Here is a 16,522-nt window from a genome sequence, read left to right on the forward strand (position 1 = left end):
CCCTAATGCGCTTGTATAGACTGCGGCTGCGCGGGGATCGACGTCGTCTTGCTCGCGGCTGCCTCGGCGGCGGCAAACTTGGCTGCCTCTTCCGCCTGGTCGGCGCGGATCTTCTTCAGCAGTTCGGGATACTGTTCACAACCCAGGTCAGCGCACAAGATGTTTGGGTACACCTTGATGTGATGTGGTAATCATTTGTGAACTTACCCATCTCTCGCCCACGTCCGGGTGGCTCTTGATCCTGTTCATCAGCGTCGCTTCGCCGAGGCGGCTCCACATGCCCTTGATGAACGTGAACTCGATGTCGTCCAGTCTCTGGCCGCCCCTCTTCGCCAGGATGTCCGCTCGCAATTGCTTCACCGAGTCCGGCACGTCCATGCTCTCGAACGTCGCGTCGTAACTGACGCCCTGGAAGAAGGGGATGCTGTACCGCGCCCCGGAGCCTCGAGCCGGGCTCTGCACTCTGTGCGTCGTCGACTGGCACACGCCCTGGGTCAGCGCCTCCATCCCCTGTCCGATGGCAACCACGAAGGTCCCGTCGATCGGCGGACAGTCGACCCATTTGCCTTCGGCATTCTGCACTTGCAGTCCACGGTGATGACTCGCCTGCAGGAGGTAACTCGTGAGCATGCTGTCCTTGTGAGGCCCCACGCCCTGCGCTTCCCCTTCCACACCTAACTCCTCCAGGTCCGGATACTTGACGATCTTCAATTTATGCTGTTGTGCTTCGTCGAAGAACTGCGCAAAGGCATTTGACGGCAAACCGATGGCTTCGGCGATCAGACTGGTGAACTCCATGCTCATATCGCCCATGCGGGCCATATAATCCTCGTACACCTCTCGGAACCGCGGCAGGGCGCTGGGATCGGGCCACTGGTTTGGCGCCAGCAGGTTCCTGTACAAGGGGTCACTGGGGCTAGGGGTCGGGTGCGGCGTTGACAAGTCAATCTGCTCGCGCCAGTCGGTCTTGAACCGCGTGATCTCCATGCCGAGCTTGTTGTAGCCGAGAAATGAAGGCGCATTCTTCATTTCGATCTCCAGCTTCTTCTCCTCGGGAAGGTCGAAGAAGGATTTGCCCAGCGTGATGACCTCGTCAATCAGGGTGGACGGGACCCCGGTGTTCTTGATGTACAAAAAGCCCACTTCGAGCAGCGCATGGCGAAGATCCACGAGAAACTGGGGCTTTGTTGCCGGGTCTCGCGCCAGCGAGAGATCCAGGATCGGGATGCTGGAGAACGACATGATGTGGGTGCGAGATCGCCGTAAGACCTACAGGGATAGGTCGACAATTAACGAGCCCGTTGATTGTTCAAATTTCTCGCATCAGATAAATGACGAAAAAGACGCTGTGCCTCGGGAAAGGAATATTATTATGTATACTGGGCGCGTATCGGCGCATCGGATCACGCCATAAGGTGCATCCCCCAATTGCGGGGAGCTCCTAGTCCATCGATGCGTATTAGTAAAGACTGGCGCTGGGCTTCGTATCGCCACAGCCCAGAGGTCCAGGCGTCGATCGACATGATCGTGCTTGGGTTGAAATATCTCAGCTGAGGAGCATTTTCAGAGTGCAACTCCATGGTCAGACAACCCGTGGGAGAGTAATTTGTGTTCCAGTAGACGAGAGAGCAGGAGCATTCTTCCCACCATCATACAGTACCAATGGAAGTCATCTGGAAGGTTTTGGTGCATCCACCGATACTCATAGCCGAAACCCCCTAACACCCACCTACTGTACTACTGTGCGAAACTGCGCCGTCGGGGCGGTTGGGCGGGCCGCCGCTAAGAACTGCCACCCTGCATTGAATGCTCGTTGTAGAAAATGGCGTGAGCTCTTGTTAAAGAGTCTTTCCATGGTGCAGCCGGATGTAGCTGATGTCAGATAGCCTTGAGGGATGGCTGCTGGGCCATTGCCTTTTCAAGCAAAGTCTGCTCATCGGGAAGCGCAACGTTCAACCTGCGGCGTGAAGGCTGTAAGCATTCTCGTATCGTGGCATGAGAGAGTAACAAGGTCATGTCGGAATCTTCGGTCGGTGGAATGGATGAACATCGTCGAGATAATACCATTGATGGTTGCCCGGGGAGGATGTGAAGGCTCCGAAGATGTAACTTGCAAGGTGTTTATCGAGGTCGCAGTCAAGATGCTCGTAAGCATTGCAGCGGACTGGTGTGCGACAACACTACCGAACATTAGCCAACTCTGAAGCAGTAAAAGGTCATGAATGGCCTGTGTGTACTATACCTCGTACGCCATAGACGATCGATGCTGGCCAAAAGCAGTGATCGGACTTCTCAAATCCTGGGGTTGTGCCGCCTCGGGGAAACATCGTCGTTTCCAGGTTGCGCCATTGACTCGCACCTCATCTAATCAATTGCAGTGTTACTCCTCTCACCACTTCTCCGCAATTCGTGCCGCCGGTTGACCGTCGCGTCGTTACTTTCTCCTTGACAGTGAACCTGGCGCTGTGTCTTTATAACTGTTGAGAAACCTTCAAAAATGTGTTGAACACCTGCACCCAGGCAACCCAGGCTTCCCCTTGATCAATTCGCCCGCCATCCACGATGAAGTCCATCGTCCGGCTCAGTCGCCCTGTTGGCTCCCTCCTGCGATGTGCCGAGCGCGGACGGCCCTCCTGCTTGGCTCCTTGGGCCACAAGGTCCTTCCACAGCTCTCCTGCAAGGCTCGAAGATAAAGGCGATGCGAAAGAAAACCTCTCTTTTCGAGGACAGCTATACCAAAGCACTGCAGACAGACTGAAGCGGGAAAGAGCCTCGGAGGCACAATACATAAGAGCCGCGAGCGCTCGAGGAGGTGGTGCAGGGGGCAAAACACTCAGTCTCAGTTTTGGTACGTTCCTCGCCCTTCGCGCATCCTTTCCTGGCTAACAATACAAGTGATCCTGTCCGTCGCAGCTGGAGCCTACTACTTAGGGAAGAGGGGAGAACGACCTTTGGATGCCTCTTCCACCACTCCTCTGGCTCGAGCACAGCCGCCTCAACATGATACGAGAATTTCTAACTTGCAGGCCGCCTGGGTCGACTTTGCCCAAATCGTGGGCAAGGATAACGTGTCGACCGTGCCCGACGACCTCGAAGCGCACTCTGGTTCCGAATTTTCCTCCTACACGACGAAGCCTAATGAAAGACCTTTTGCCATTGTATATCCTGCCACCACCGAAGAAGTCTCGAAGATCATGAAGGTGTGCCACGAACGAAAGATCCCCGTGACAGCGCTCTCCGGCGGTACCAGTCTCGAAGGCCACTTTGCACCCACACGAGGAGGAATATGTATCGACATGGCACGAATGGATAAGATCTTGGAATTCCGACCACAAGACTTGGATATCGTCGTACAACCTGCTCTGGGCTGGGAAGACCTGAATGAAGAACTCAAAGGACATGGCATGTTTTTCCCACCAGATCCAGGCCCGGGAGCGAAAATTGGAGGCATGGTTGGCACAGGCTGCTCGGGGACAAATGCTTACCGATATGGTACTATGCGCGACTGGGTCGTCTCTCTCACGGTCGTTCTCGCCGATGGCACCATCATCAAGACAAGAAGGAGGCCCCGCAAATCCAGTGCTGGCTATAATTTGACGCAGATGTTCATCGGCAGCGAAGGCACCCTGGGTATTGTCACCGAAGCCACGTTGAAGATCACGGTCCTCCCGAAAAGCCAGTCCGTTGCCGTTGCCACGTTTCCCACCATCCACGCAGCCGCCGAATGTGTTGCGAGAGTTGTCGGGGAAGGTATCCAGCTTGCCGGAATGGAGATCTTGGACGATGTACAAATGCGCTGCATCAACAAAAGTGGAATGACCAGCAGGCCGTGGCAGGAAGCTCCCACCCTCTTCTTCAAGTTTGCGGGGACCACGGAAGGCGTCAAAGAACAGATCAAGATCATTCAAAAGATCGCCAAGGGAACTCACAACCAGAGCTTCGAATTCGCGAAGAACGACGACGAGGCTGCGGAACTCTGGAGCGCGAGAAAAGAGGCTCTGTGGAGTGTCATGGCAATGCGGGAAAATAACTCGGACCACGTTTGGACTACGGATGTGGTAAGTGGTACTACCATATCCACGCTTCGGGACCAAGACTGACGTAAAATAGGCTGTCCCTATCAGCAGACTGGCGGATATCATCCAAGAAACTCATGACGATGTGGCCAGCAGTGGCTTAATCGGTGGTATCTGTGGACATGTGGGAGATGGAAACTTCCACAGTAAGGAAAACTGCTCTGTGCCGTTCGCCCTCAAGAGCTGACTTTTCTCTAGCCATTCTCCTCTACAACGACACCGAGAAGCAGATCGCCGAAGAGTTGGTCCATCGCATGATCCGACGTGCCATCGCTATGGAGGGCACCGTCACGGGCGAGCATGGTGTTGGGCTCAAGAAGCGCGAGTACCTACGCGAAGAGCTCGGGGAGGAAACTGTCGATGCAATGCGCAAGGTCAGTCTCCCGCCATCTAATCCCATCACACTGGTCAAAACTAATCTCTGGATGCAGCTCAAGCAAGCATTTGACCCTCTGGGACTTCTCAACTGCGACAAGATTGTCCAGATCGAGGCTGGCCATTGAGTCGGTGGGCCGGCACATTCTTACACCGAACGACCATCGAACTTCTCCGACCTTCGGTGTGCATTGTTCCACCACCAGACTCTCCCAAGATCCAATGCCCCGCACCGTCTCGTGCTGTTGAGTTCGCCGCCTTTAGGCTAAATGTCTCAACGGTTCTGGCCTACGTATGTATCTATCTATGTACATGCCCTTTAGGTGCCCTTTGGACGGGCCATCGTGATATAATGGGCTCTTCTTACTTACTGTGGAAGGCGGTCCGCAGGTTAAACAACCGCCACCTTTATAGCTGATTTCCCACAGCAACAATTTCACACCTTCCAACAGTCACAAACCTTTCTCTATATATATTTGCACACCCCGCACTTGCTTCACGTTGTCCGTGCCTTTCGTTCACATCTGACCTCCTCTTAGACCATGGCCACAGAAACGCAAACAAAGGTAGGTGCTTGTGGTTGGACGTCTGTAACCGGAGTATTGACAACGTGCAGGAAAACAACTCCTTCGTCCTCCGCGGGATCAAAGATGTGTGCTTTGAAGATCGACCCGTCCCCAAACTTACAGGCCCTCGAGACGTGCTCCTTCAGGTCAATTATACCGGCATCTGCGGCTCCGACGTTCACTATTGGCAGCATGGCAGAATAGGACACTTTGTGGTCAACGAGCCTATGGTTCTTGGCCATGAATCCGCAGGGACCGTGCTAGAAGTCGGGTCTGGAGTCAAAACATTGAAAAAGGGGGATCGTGTCGCAATGGAGCCAGGGATTCCCTGCCGACACTGTGTGCGATGTAAGGAGGGGAAATACAATCTATGCCCCGACATGGCATTCGCAGCGACGCCCCCCTACGACGGCACGTTGGCCAAATACTATATCTTGCCAGAGGACTTCTGCTACAAGCTGCCCGACAACATGACATTGGAAGAGGGGGCTTTAATGGAACCCCTGGCTGTGGGAGTACATATCACCAAACAGTCCGGAGTCAAGCACGGTGACACGGTAGTCGTCTTTGGCGCCGGCCCGGTCGGGCTGCTCTGCTGTGCTGTCGCAAAGGCTCTGGGTGCCAGCAAAGTTGTGGCGGTCGACATCAACACCGAGCGGCTCGAGTTCGCCAAATCATTCGCCGCCACGTCGACTTTTGTGCCCTCCAAGGTCTCGGCGGCGGAGAACGCGCAGAGACTGAAGGACGAAAACGACCTCCCGGCCGGCGCAGACGTGGCGATCGACGCCAGCGGCGCCGAACCCAGCGTGCAAACAGCCATCCACGTCCTCCGCATGGGCGGCAGCTACGTGCAGGGCGGCATGGGCCGCGACGAGATGACCTTCCCGATCATGGCGGCGTGCACCAAGGAACTCACCGTCAAGGGCAGCTTCCGGTACGGTTCAGGCGACTACGCCATGGCCGTGGACCTGGCGAGCAGTGGCAAGATCGACGTAAAGAGGCTGATCAGCAGGAAAGTCAACTTCGACGATGCCGAACAGGCCTTTGAGGACGTCAAGGCCGGGAAGGCAATCAAGGTGCTCATCGAGGGACCCAAGTAAAATCATTCAATCAATTAAGTAAATTGATTAGTTAGCGGATTTGTTTGACAAGCTGAAGGCGGGGGAAAAACTGCTGTATCAAAAGCCCTTTTTCTTTTCCGTTTCTCTCTCTCCTCCCTGCCTCCCTTCCTCGAGCATAACAAACAGTTCACATGGAAATGGGCAAAGACCAGATTGCGGCTGTGATTAGGATGAAACTACATCGCTATTCGACCCCGGGAAGAACCCCCAACCCCCCTACCACCGAGGGATGGATCGGACACGAGAGCTAAGTACAAACAGGTTGCCTCTCTTTACTTTTTTACCATTATAGAAAACATTCGGAATCGACATGACATTACGTGACAGAAGATTTCATATCCCACTGTCCTAAATGCGCCTACATCCTTGAGAACTATGTGAAGCTTTCCAAGTTCCTCATTCACTGGTTTGACGTGGCAAACAGGATGCAATCTTTCTTCCTCCGATTCATCTAGCTTGTTTTTTTTTTTCCGGCTAGGTCAGTCTCTGGCCAGTGATGTTCCACTCGACCTTGCTGATGCCACTGTTTCCCATGAGCCACAACGTGGTGAGGTTCTCGCCCGTCCACGCAAAATTCTGGACCGTGTAGTTCGTCTGGATCCGGATGAGGAGCTGGCCGGCGTCGTCCAGGACATCGACACCGTGACCCGATCCCGTGAGCACCAGGCCTTCTTGAGACACCTTCAGTCCATCCGGCACCCAATCCTGTGCCAGGTAGAAGGCGCGCTTGTTGGCGATTCTGGTGCCGTTGTTCGACACGTCGTAAGCGTAGATTGTCCGTTTCCCGGTGGTGTTGAAGGTCGTACCCTGGCTGCCGAGGCGAGGGTCGATCGTTCCCGTCACGGCGCCGGTGTCGGAAATGTACAAGGTTGTGCCGTCTGGAGAGAACGCGATGCCGTTGGGCTGCTCCAGAGTGTCGTCGACGACGAAGGTGGCACCGGTGCTAGGATCGAACCGATAACTGGCGCATGGCAGCTGTGGGGCGGTGTCCGTCAGGGCGTTGAACCAACTGTATTGGGGGTCGGTGAAGAAGAGATCCTTCGTGACTGGGTGAACGGTCACATCGTCGATGGTGTTGAAGTAGAACCCGAAATAGTTGTTCAGGAGCACCGTTGAAACATTGGTGGCGGGATCCACGGTTCGAAGTGAAGCTCTCTGCTCTCCTCCCCCAATGCTATCATTGCCTCCGCTCGCAGCGAAAACAACGAGGCCATCGCGGAAGGTGCCACCATTGGGAGCATAGACCGGTGGAGTGGGTAGGTACTCGCTCAACGTCGGAGGATCATCGTTCAAGTTGACCACGAGTTGAGGCAGAAAGCCGGGCGGAGGCGCCAGCTGGGAGATGAACAACAGATTCTGCTCGGGGGCGTAGACCGGGGCTTCGTGCACGGCTTTGGAGACGGCGAACATGAACTCGTAGCTCGGATTGGATCCCAGGTATTCCATGCCGCGCTGTTGGTCAAAGACAACGAAATCTGCGCCGCCCAGGAGGTCAAACGTCGAGGCATTGCCCACGCTTGTGTTTCTGAAGTCATAATCGGCGTTGTTGTTGGAAATCGACCGATTAAAGTGGTAAGGCAACACCGCAGCCTAATTTCAATGAGCCACAGCACCATGAGCAGAATTGGGGAGGCTGACATATTGATTCACACAGACGACGGTTCCGTTAAAGCCACAATCCTGGACGATTGGTCTTGTCACACCTGAGGGTTGAACTTGGCCCACGGCCACGGCGGCCAGAAACAGAGCCAGTACGCTTGTTATCGCATTCATTGTGCAATCTGTATTCTAAGGACTTGAGAAGAGTCGCGGCAAGGAGGCAATGGGCACAAATTTTGTATCCATCGTATAACCTGCGGGGAACTCCAGCTTTCCATCGTCAGCCAAGTCCAACTCTTGCGGAGAACGAGTCGCCGCCGAGGGCGTCATAGTTCACTTCTGGTAGAGCTTCCTCATGGTAGCAATGCCCAGGAAAATGGTGTGAAGAAACTTAGATGACCCCGCAAGTCCGTTCCTGGGTTTGAGGAAGAAAGCTGCGAGGAAGAGTTGGAGGATCAGCGCTGCATATCCACTAACGAGTGCCTAAACGGCAACTGGTTTAGCTGGACCATGGAATTCGTGACACTTTGCGGGGAAACCTGACAGAAATGATCCCCAGGGACACAACTGCCGCCGGAGCACACAGGGCCCTGGATCAACGTCGCATTCGGACCAGGTTTGGAAGATTGGCAGCCTCCGTCCATAATCAGGTCTAGAGGCCACGGTGAGCCAAGCAGATCGTCGTTCAATGTCGGGCCTGTAAACCAGTGGCATCTTCAATGCCCACATTTGGGGCAGGCGCTGAAGTGAGCGATTCTCCAACGATATTTGCAATGACCTTGGCCTTTGCTTTTGCCTTCGTCACTCGATCGTCAAACTCGGTCACGGCCTCGTCCGAGTTGTCCTTGGCAACGGTAGCACCGTCGGAAGCAGTGTACAGACCCTCCACGTGCCTTCGAAAGCGAGTATTGTCTGAGAGGTGAGAGAGGCTTGTGATGATGTCTGCCAGCCTTGAAGAATCAAAATCCTCCGATTTGGTGGAAGCATCCTTCTCGGGAGGAGACGATCGTTCTCGCCACACTAGAGCACGCCCGTGTAGTTTGCCCAGCTCCAGGGCCTTCTCATAGCCTTTCTCGATACCAAATACCTTGCCTTCGATCATACCAGCGTAGGTGCTGTCAGCCACACCGGCATCAAACCCTTCTTTGTAGTAGTCGTTCTCGAGCTCGAGGAGGTCATCAAATGGATCGGTGGCCATATGGGACACCGCAAACAGTCAGGGGGAAAACCACCTAGGGAGCTTTTGATCTCCTCGAACTTCGAGAGGACTCTAGAATGAGACAAGCCAGAGTAAGACGAGACAGCGATAACTGCAACAGTAAGTGGAAGCAAGCAGAAGAGGGACGAGGGGAAAATTGAAGGGCACGCCATGAGGCTTAAAAATAAGCATCAGTTTTAGCGCCTCGGCATCCCCCTGCGCTGACTGTTGCTGCTGCTATTGCGGCGGCGGGGAATTTGGTGACTCCTTTCTCCTCCCTCTATACAGAGTACTTCAGTCACCACCGCCCTCGACCTTTTTGGGGCTTCACTCAACCTGACTAACAGCTGTCTATAAGTCGACATTGGGTCTTGTCTTGTCGAGGTCTCACAACAGTCGCTACGCCACTCCTGTCCCCCGCAACCAAACTCTGCTTCGCCCATCATGGGCTCCGAAAAGATCCTCCCTCAAGAGGGCAAGCGAAACATCCTCGTAACGTCTGCACTGCCCTATGTCAACAATGTGAGTCCAATCGTGCGGCATCCGAGAACACAAACTAACTTCCTTTGCTAGGTGCCTCATCTGGGCAACATTGTCGGGAGCGTTCTCAGTGCCGATGTCTTTTCCAGGTACAATAAAGCCCGTGGACGACCAACTCTCTTCGTCTGCGGCACGGACGAGTACGGCACCGCCACAGAGACCAAGGCGCTTGAGGAGGGAGTCACTCCAGAAGAGCTTTGCGCAAAATACAACAAAATCCATACAGAAATCTACGAATGGTTCGAGTTGGGTTTCGACATCTTTGGCCGCACCCCCACCAGACAACACACCGAGATCTCCCAAGATATATTCTTGAAACTCCACGCAAATGGACATCTGACCGAACACATCAACAGACAACCGTTCTGCGAAAAGCATGGAAAATTCTTGGCTGATCGATTTGTCGAAGGCACGTGCCCCAAGTGCGGTTACGACGATGCTCGCGGCGATCAGTGCGACAAATGTGGGAGCCTCTTAGATCCATTGGACTTGATCAATCCTCGCTGCAAAGTGGATGGGGCAACTCCGGTGACGAGGGAGACCAAACATACCTACCTGCGGCTCGACGAGCTGCAACCCCGGATTGAAGAGTTTTCCAAAGGATCAATTGAGAAGGGTCGGTGGTCGCGCAGTGCGAAAGTCATCACCGAGTCATGGCTGAAACAAGGTCTGAAAGAGCGAGGCATCACTCGAGATCTAGCTTGGGGTGTGCCTGTGCCTCTGCCCGGCTACGAGCACAAGGTGTTCTATGTCTGGTTCGAGGCCTGTATTGGGTATCCATCCATCACCGCCAACTACACGGAGGAGTGGGAAAAGTGGTGGAAGAATCCGGAACAAGTCCAACTATACCAGTTTATGGGCAAAGACAACGTACCCTTCCATTCTGTTGTGTTCCCTGGATGTCAGATGGGGACTGGGGAGGCCTGGACCATGCTGCACCACCTTTCATCCACAGAATACCTCAATTACGAGAACGGAAAATTCAGTAAGAGCCGTGGCATCGGTGTTTTTGGGAACAACGCAAAGGAGACCGGCGTACCTGCCGATGTCTGGCGATATTATCTCCTTAAGAACCGGCCAGAATCCGGCGACACGCAGTTTGAATGGCGGTCATTCATCGACGGCAACAACTCGGAACTGCTTGCTAAACTTGGGAATTTTGTCAACAGAGTCATCAAGCTGGTCAATTCCCCTAAAGCCTATTCTGGCATCATACCAGAATTCGATCCCAACAATCTTCCTTCGTCATTCAAGGTACACCTGGATGAGGTCACTGAGCTTCTCCAGCAATATCTTGCCGAAATGGAGGCGGTGCACCTACGTAACGGACTTATCGTGGCCATGAAGATTGCAGAAGCTGGGAATGGCTTGATCCAGGCCCACCGTCTGGACAATTCACTCATTGCGAGCGACCCCAGTCTTGCTGCTGCAGTCGTCGGAACTGTGATCAATCTGATCTACCTCTGCTCCGCCATCTTCGAGCCTTATCTCCCAGCAACTTGCGCGTCGATACGGAAACAGCTTGACCGCCCATTCTTGCAGATCCCTTCCGAAGAAGACATTGCCAATGGTTGGCTCCCCACCTATATCAGACCAGGCCACAAGATCGGCAAGGCGGAGTACCTCTTCAGCAAAATCGACGAGAAGAAGGCGGATGAGTGGCGTGAGTACTTTGGCGGCAATCAAGCGGAAAGGGAGAAGAAAAAGAAAGAAGAAGCGGAGGCAGCTGCGAAGAAAGCGGCCCAGAAAGAAAAGACAAAGGCGAAGAAAGCGGCCCAAAAAGCTGCGGCTGCGGCGGGAGCTGGAGGCGTTGAGAAGAGCGCGAAAGGAGGCGAGGAAGGAAAAGAACTGGCCAATGGAGTTGCTGACGTCGGAGAGGACGCGGCAGTTGCGAAGGTCGTCGATGGCGTTGCTCAAGTAACAATACCGACGTCCTGAATGGGGGGGGAGCGGAGTTGCTACTTCTTACAATAGAGAAGAACACGGACACCGTGGTGAGAAAGAAGGTACACGCACCATGGTTTGACGCGGGTCCCCCGAAAGAAAGCGAGCTTCAACAGCAAGTGTTGGAAATCGGCAAGATGTCACGATTTCAGAGTATTATGTCAATTAGTGCGGAAGATATGATGACGTCCTCCGGTAGAAATGAGGGAATGTTGTGAGATGATTACACTAGCTCCAGGAAACCATCAGCTCGATGGTATTACTTCTCTTCTACCAATCCCGCTGACATTACAGGCTTGGGTGTATAGTTTTCCTGAAGGCCGGTACATAGTAGTCATGAAGGGATGATGTCCATTGTACACCAATCCGTTTTTGAGAACACACGAATGGGCTAGGCCCGATTGGCTCTATGAATTTCCCTGCCCGACGCACACCAGACATCTCTCTAATTGAAGAGTCAGCCCTTCATCCTCCGCCAGGCGGAACCGTCCACACTGTCAGGCTTCGTGACCTGTGCTTGAAGAGAACCATATGATGGATGGGTGCGTCTGTCACTTGGCCCTCCGAGGCGAGAATTGATATGTCCTGGTCAATGGAGACAGTTTCGCCTCTGGTGTCCCTTCCCCGCCGTGCCGTTAGACAACCTTACGCGCCCGCCGCTCGTCTTCCATGCTTTCCTCAACCAGTCGCAGAAATGGCTCACTGCATCACTTACAGGCAAATGAAACAGTGTCACCAGGTGTAGTGGCAGCGAAAGACGTCATCAGACTCACCGCGACATGCTAGCCTCGCTGAAGGCCGGGGGGCCAATCAACTCAGTCACGTCTGATGAGCTGCGGACCACTTGCTGAGCTCGAATTCTGTCTTACTAACATGATAGTGAACATCCGGGTTTCAAAAGCAAGCGCCACGAAAACGCTGTACTCAATCGGGAGCGGACAGAGCGCGTGAGTCGTCGCTCTCTCCTGGCGTGCCAGCCGATGCAGTTGGCGAAATGTGGTGAACTGTGCAGCGGAATGGTCACAAAGCATATAGATATGAGGACAGCTACGGGGCAGGAAATTTCTACGACATCAACAAATGTGCGATCGCACCCATGGTACAGTGAAAGTCGCAGAACATCAATGGAGCCAAAGGCTGTTCGAAGGCTTAGGGAATTCCGGCTTTACAGAGCTCGTTCAACCCATGGACCCCGATCGTCATCGATATTTTCAAACCAATAGACATCTAGGTAAGCTGATCTCTATGCCGAGAAAATGACAAAATGATGTTTTTGGACGTCTACTGACCAAGTATGGCCAAGCACGGGAAATAGTAACAACACCCGAATCTATGGAGGCAACCAACCCGGAGCCTTGGCTGCCTATCTGGCGAAGGGAAACATGGTCCCCAATGGCGGCTTGTCTAAGCAGGTCCTCGGCTTCGGACTGGTCAGTCTTTGAGCCTTGGGTTCCCTGACAGAGTGGACACCGCTTTGTCGGTTGAATACCAAAGTCAGCCAACTGAAGATTTCCTATGACTTCTTCAGAGGATAAACTTGCATGGCTCTGGTCCATGAGTGTCGTGTCGCCACAAGAGGGCTGAAGTGCCATATCTCATTCTACGCAGGAAATGAGATGACTGATTCTGCCTTGGCCATGAAAGTGATGGGGTGGGCGGAATCCGAGCTAAGTTCGTGGATGACACCTCGCTTCCCCTGCCATGGTTCTTTATCACCGGGCGCTGGACCGGCGAGAATTGTCACTTCTACCGGGAGGAACAATCAATGTGAGACAGGCATTTAAGGTGACCGAACGGTTTGGATTCAAGCTTACGCTTCCAAACCATTCTTGTCAATTTCTATGCCCACTCGTAATTAAAATTCTCTGTCCAAAGCCAGGTTCACGGTGTACAGACAAAACAGCAGCCTCTACTCTTACCGATCGAAAAAGCCAACCCAGCTCGGTGCTATCAGTCAAACGATATGGCCTACTCAGCTGCCAGCTCTACTGACCTGCAAAACGTACAACTGCTCACCATTTCATATATCCCCGACTTTGGTAGCGATACGACCACTTTCAGCGCTTCCACCAGCGGAGCTGTCACTTGGGCATCGGACGAGGCATTTTCACTTACTGCAAACGACGCAGACTTTCGAGATGCAGCCAGACATGACCCCCACCGGGATTTCAGCATTACTTGTTGGGACAATGGTCTGTGGCACGCCGATAGGCCCGTGGACAAGCATCTCGAGGAAGTGGTCCACGCACTGGCCAAAAAGGTGTCGGTCGTGCAAAATATCGGCCCCCAAGCTCCACAACACGAAGGCGGCAACCAGGAACAGCTGGAGTCTGACCTTATGTATTTAGGAGCATGGACAGCCACTGGCTCAAGCAGCTGAGCAAGCATGGTATAATGTATCATCGAATGTACGTATGAGGTCGGATGGAGTGGACGGCGTAAACTGAGGAAATGTGAGACGAACTCTGGTTCGGATCCATAGGCAGGGTTTGGACGGGTAAGGCGGAGTTTCAAGATTTTGGCATGTATAATACTATTGTTATTGAGGCCCGAACCTAGGTAGCTCATTGTGAAGACCTGTCATGGTCCATTCAAATCCAAATACGGGCAAGGGAAGAGGAAATGAGGCTGCGCTAACACTTGGTCTCAGCGGGCTGTGTTGTGGGGGCCGGAGGGATTGGTCACAGGCCAAAGCCCGTGATAGTCCCATGACGACTTGTCGGTAGCGCCCTTGCGGAGGGTGTCGAACGGGGTCGTATTGTCATTACATCACTGAGAACCCAAATGTCTCCCAATGGCGAGGTCACTCACGGTCACTTTACACCACATGGCAGTGTCGCGGGGGTCTTTACAAAGTCTTGGCACCTTGCCAAACCTCGTGTATTCGCCGGTCGATCTGTTCTCCGCCAGCCGGTCGATGTAATGTTTGCCTCCCGGTTGATATATCTTCTCCCTGCCGGTTGTCATATTGTTTGCTCACCGGTTCAGACACGACGTTTCTTATTCCCCCACGGTATCCATCCGCTCTTGATGAAACAGAAGCAATATGACTGCCCATCCAGACACGAACGGCAAGCACCCTGATGAGGCCGACTCGGCGGTGGAGCATTCTTTCACAGAGTTCATAGATCCTTGGTATCTTGCCATTCCCCGCCAAATCGCATCCTCTCAGACGCCGGGTTCGACTTGTAAACAGCCTGAAATATCTCCCTCGAATCGGAGCCTCGAAACCCCACAATATCACAATGGGATGCCCAACATTTGGGATGCTTTGCTTGATGAGACGGAGCAGCAACTCCTAGCATCCGATGACACTTACCAAGACCGAAGTCTTGAGACTAGCACCTCGGTTCTCCCCATTTCGTCGTCAGCTTCCCATGACATTTCAACGTGGGCCAACGAGACATCCAATGACGCATCAGAGCAGAGGCCGAGTAACCTAGCTTTGAGACGCCATCAACAATCAAATGTCCTTGAACGGGAATTTCTCTCTGCAGATGCCACAAAGCAACCTTATGCGGCCCAAACCATTCCGAAACTTCGTCACGAAAACAGTGAGACCAGCAGTTCGGGATGGGACTCACTCCCAGAGTTTGACCTTGCAACGCATTCCGACGATTCACAAACACTTCTGGTGGACATAGGCACAAACAGTTCTCCACTACGAAGTCTCAAGCGGCCGTCCGATACCGAATCCGCCGATGCTTGGGACAGCCGAGAAGACTTGATGACAGGTGGAGGCGTTGTGGATCAACAGCAATCGAAACGTGCTCGGCGAGATAAGACCTTGAGCGAACTGGCCAAAGTTCTCCAAGTGCGCAAGGAGTCCGCCTGCATCAGATGCCAGGTTTTGAAAGAGTCCTGCGGCCCTGGCCTGCCCTGTCTGCGCTGTCAAGAGGTCGGCGCTACTGCCACAATATGGAGGACACCATGCTTCAAGGGCAGAATCACTGACGTCAAATTGTTCAGAGACATGGCCCTGTCCTTTCCGGACGGCGTGCGCCGGGTGGATTCATGGAAGGCCACCCCCAAGGTCAAAATTAGTCTCTATAATGTTGGCTACGGCCGAGGTCAAGAGATGGAGCCGTCACGGAGACCAACAATCAGTGTGATCTGTCAAGCATTCACGCCTTTGCCCACGGACACTCTTGGCAAAAAATATGTCAGGGGAGACGAGACCGTTACAATTCTGCTGCCTGCGTATGCCATTCCGGGACGATACTTAAAACGGACCATGACACAGCTGCTGGCGACAGTTGAGAGAAACTGGAGCATGCTCGCCAACGAATTGGAATTGGGCCAAGATGAGCTTATAGCTGCTTCGATGAAGGAGGCTCTCCGAATCCACGACCAATCCCCGTGCGTCCATGATGCCATTACGCTCTGCATCATGACCCGTCTACTCTCCAAGAGTTTCAATTTACATGGCAAAGAGAGTCTTGGGATCGCCACGGTCGATGATCCTATGTCTCCATACTTTGGCAGAAAGCCCATACCACCCTTCCTCGACGCGCAGATCGATCAGATGTGGATGCAGCTCTTGTCGAAAGTCAAGAAGAGACTTCTGTCAGAGCTGAAGCGCAAAATCATGGGCAGGAAGAAGGAAGATTGGTACCAGATCTTCTTGTCACTGATCATCTTAATCGCCAACCTGGAGTTCGTGTACTCTGTTCAAAACGATCAGCTGCGACGGTATTGCCTGAAGATGCCGCGGTCTTCGTTCCCCTTTGGATCCATTTCCTTGATGGAGGCCTGGGAGCACGGAGCGAAGAACTTGCTGACTCATTTTCGTGTGATCTTTAATGGCACTGCCCCATTCACTATTGACCCAGAAGAGCAGGAAACATGGAAGGCCATGAAGCTGGATGCTTCAGCTCTTGCGTACCTACAGCATATGCAAGGCGTCGTCGCCAAACGAGCGGATGAACTGAGTGCCATGCGAAAACGCGATCCAGGCGAGGCGCTGGTTTGGGTTTCTGGCCTTTTCCTGCCTATCGCTGATGACGACCTCTAGGTCCTGTGGACGGTAGGCGGATCGTTGCGATGAATAGCATGATTCCTTTCATCGACAACAGCAACTCGAAGATGATCCTACATCTCGGT

At 53.4% G+C, this 16,522-nt stretch overlaps 8 protein-coding genes across 8 annotated transcripts; 5 read left to right on the top strand and 3 right to left on the bottom strand.

Moving 5' to 3' along the window:
- Positions 1 to 2: 2 nt before the first annotated feature.
- On the bottom strand, positions 3 to 1,242 carry AYL99_00441 (hypothetical protein; the record flags this gene model as incomplete). The annotated part of the gene is made up of 2 exons (XM_018831957.1): positions 3 to 131; positions 208 to 1,242. The coding sequence occupies 2 exons, from the start codon at positions 1,240 to 1,242 to the stop codon at positions 3 to 5; spliced, it is 1,164 nt and encodes a 387-aa protein (XP_018697836.1).
- Positions 1,243 to 2,562: 1,320 nt separating this feature from the next.
- Positions 2,563 to 4,579, top strand: AYL99_00442 (glycolate oxidase, subunit GlcD; the record flags this gene model as incomplete). Its single annotated transcript, XM_018831958.1, has 5 exons — positions 2,563 to 2,848; positions 2,896 to 4,058; positions 4,111 to 4,222; positions 4,275 to 4,450; positions 4,508 to 4,579. The coding sequence occupies 5 exons, from the start codon at positions 2,563 to 2,565 to the stop codon at positions 4,577 to 4,579; spliced, it is 1,809 nt and encodes a 602-aa protein (XP_018697837.1).
- A 414-nt stretch (positions 4,580 to 4,993) lies between these two features.
- AYL99_00443 (D-xylulose reductase A) lies at positions 4,994 to 6,117 on the top strand (the record flags this gene model as incomplete). The annotated part of the gene is made up of 2 exons (XM_018831959.1): positions 4,994 to 5,017; positions 5,068 to 6,117. The coding sequence occupies 2 exons, from the start codon at positions 4,994 to 4,996 to the stop codon at positions 6,115 to 6,117; spliced, it is 1,074 nt and encodes a 357-aa protein (XP_018697838.1).
- A 495-nt stretch (positions 6,118 to 6,612) lies between these two features.
- Positions 6,613 to 7,911, bottom strand: AYL99_00444 (hypothetical protein; the record flags this gene model as incomplete). Its single annotated transcript, XM_018831960.1, has 2 exons — positions 6,613 to 7,728; positions 7,777 to 7,911. 2 exons carry the CDS (start codon positions 7,909 to 7,911, stop codon positions 6,613 to 6,615), a joined length of 1,251 nt encoding a protein of 416 aa, XP_018697839.1.
- A 511-nt stretch (positions 7,912 to 8,422) lies between these two features.
- On the bottom strand, positions 8,423 to 8,935 carry AYL99_00445 (hypothetical protein; the record flags this gene model as incomplete). The annotated part of the gene is made up of 1 exon (XM_018831961.1): positions 8,423 to 8,935. One exon carries the CDS (start codon positions 8,933 to 8,935, stop codon positions 8,423 to 8,425), a length of 513 nt encoding a protein of 170 aa, XP_018697840.1.
- Positions 8,936 to 9,379: 444 nt separating this feature from the next.
- Positions 9,380 to 11,413, top strand: AYL99_00446 (methionine-tRNA ligase; the record flags this gene model as incomplete). Its single annotated transcript, XM_018831962.1, has 2 exons — positions 9,380 to 9,457; positions 9,509 to 11,413. 2 exons carry the CDS (start codon positions 9,380 to 9,382, stop codon positions 11,411 to 11,413), a joined length of 1,983 nt encoding a protein of 660 aa, XP_018697841.1.
- Positions 11,414 to 13,382: 1,969 nt separating this feature from the next.
- On the top strand, positions 13,383 to 13,799 carry AYL99_00447 (hypothetical protein; the record flags this gene model as incomplete). Its single annotated transcript, XM_018831963.1, has 1 exon — positions 13,383 to 13,799. One exon carries the CDS (start codon positions 13,383 to 13,385, stop codon positions 13,797 to 13,799), a length of 417 nt encoding a protein of 138 aa, XP_018697842.1.
- Positions 13,800 to 14,465: 666 nt separating this feature from the next.
- Positions 14,466 to 16,433, top strand: AYL99_00448 (hypothetical protein; the record flags this gene model as incomplete). Its single annotated transcript, XM_018831964.1, has 1 exon — positions 14,466 to 16,433. One exon carries the CDS (start codon positions 14,466 to 14,468, stop codon positions 16,431 to 16,433), a length of 1,968 nt encoding a protein of 655 aa, XP_018697843.1.
- Between the last annotated feature and the right edge of the window lie 89 nt (positions 16,434 to 16,522).

The sequence above is a fragment of the Fonsecaea erecta genome (genome assembly GCF_001651985.1).
Source record: "Fonsecaea erecta strain CBS 125763 chromosome Unknown Scaff1, whole genome shotgun sequence".
In the NCBI taxonomy this organism is placed as follows: domain Eukaryota; kingdom Fungi; phylum Ascomycota; class Eurotiomycetes; order Chaetothyriales; family Herpotrichiellaceae; genus Fonsecaea; species Fonsecaea erecta.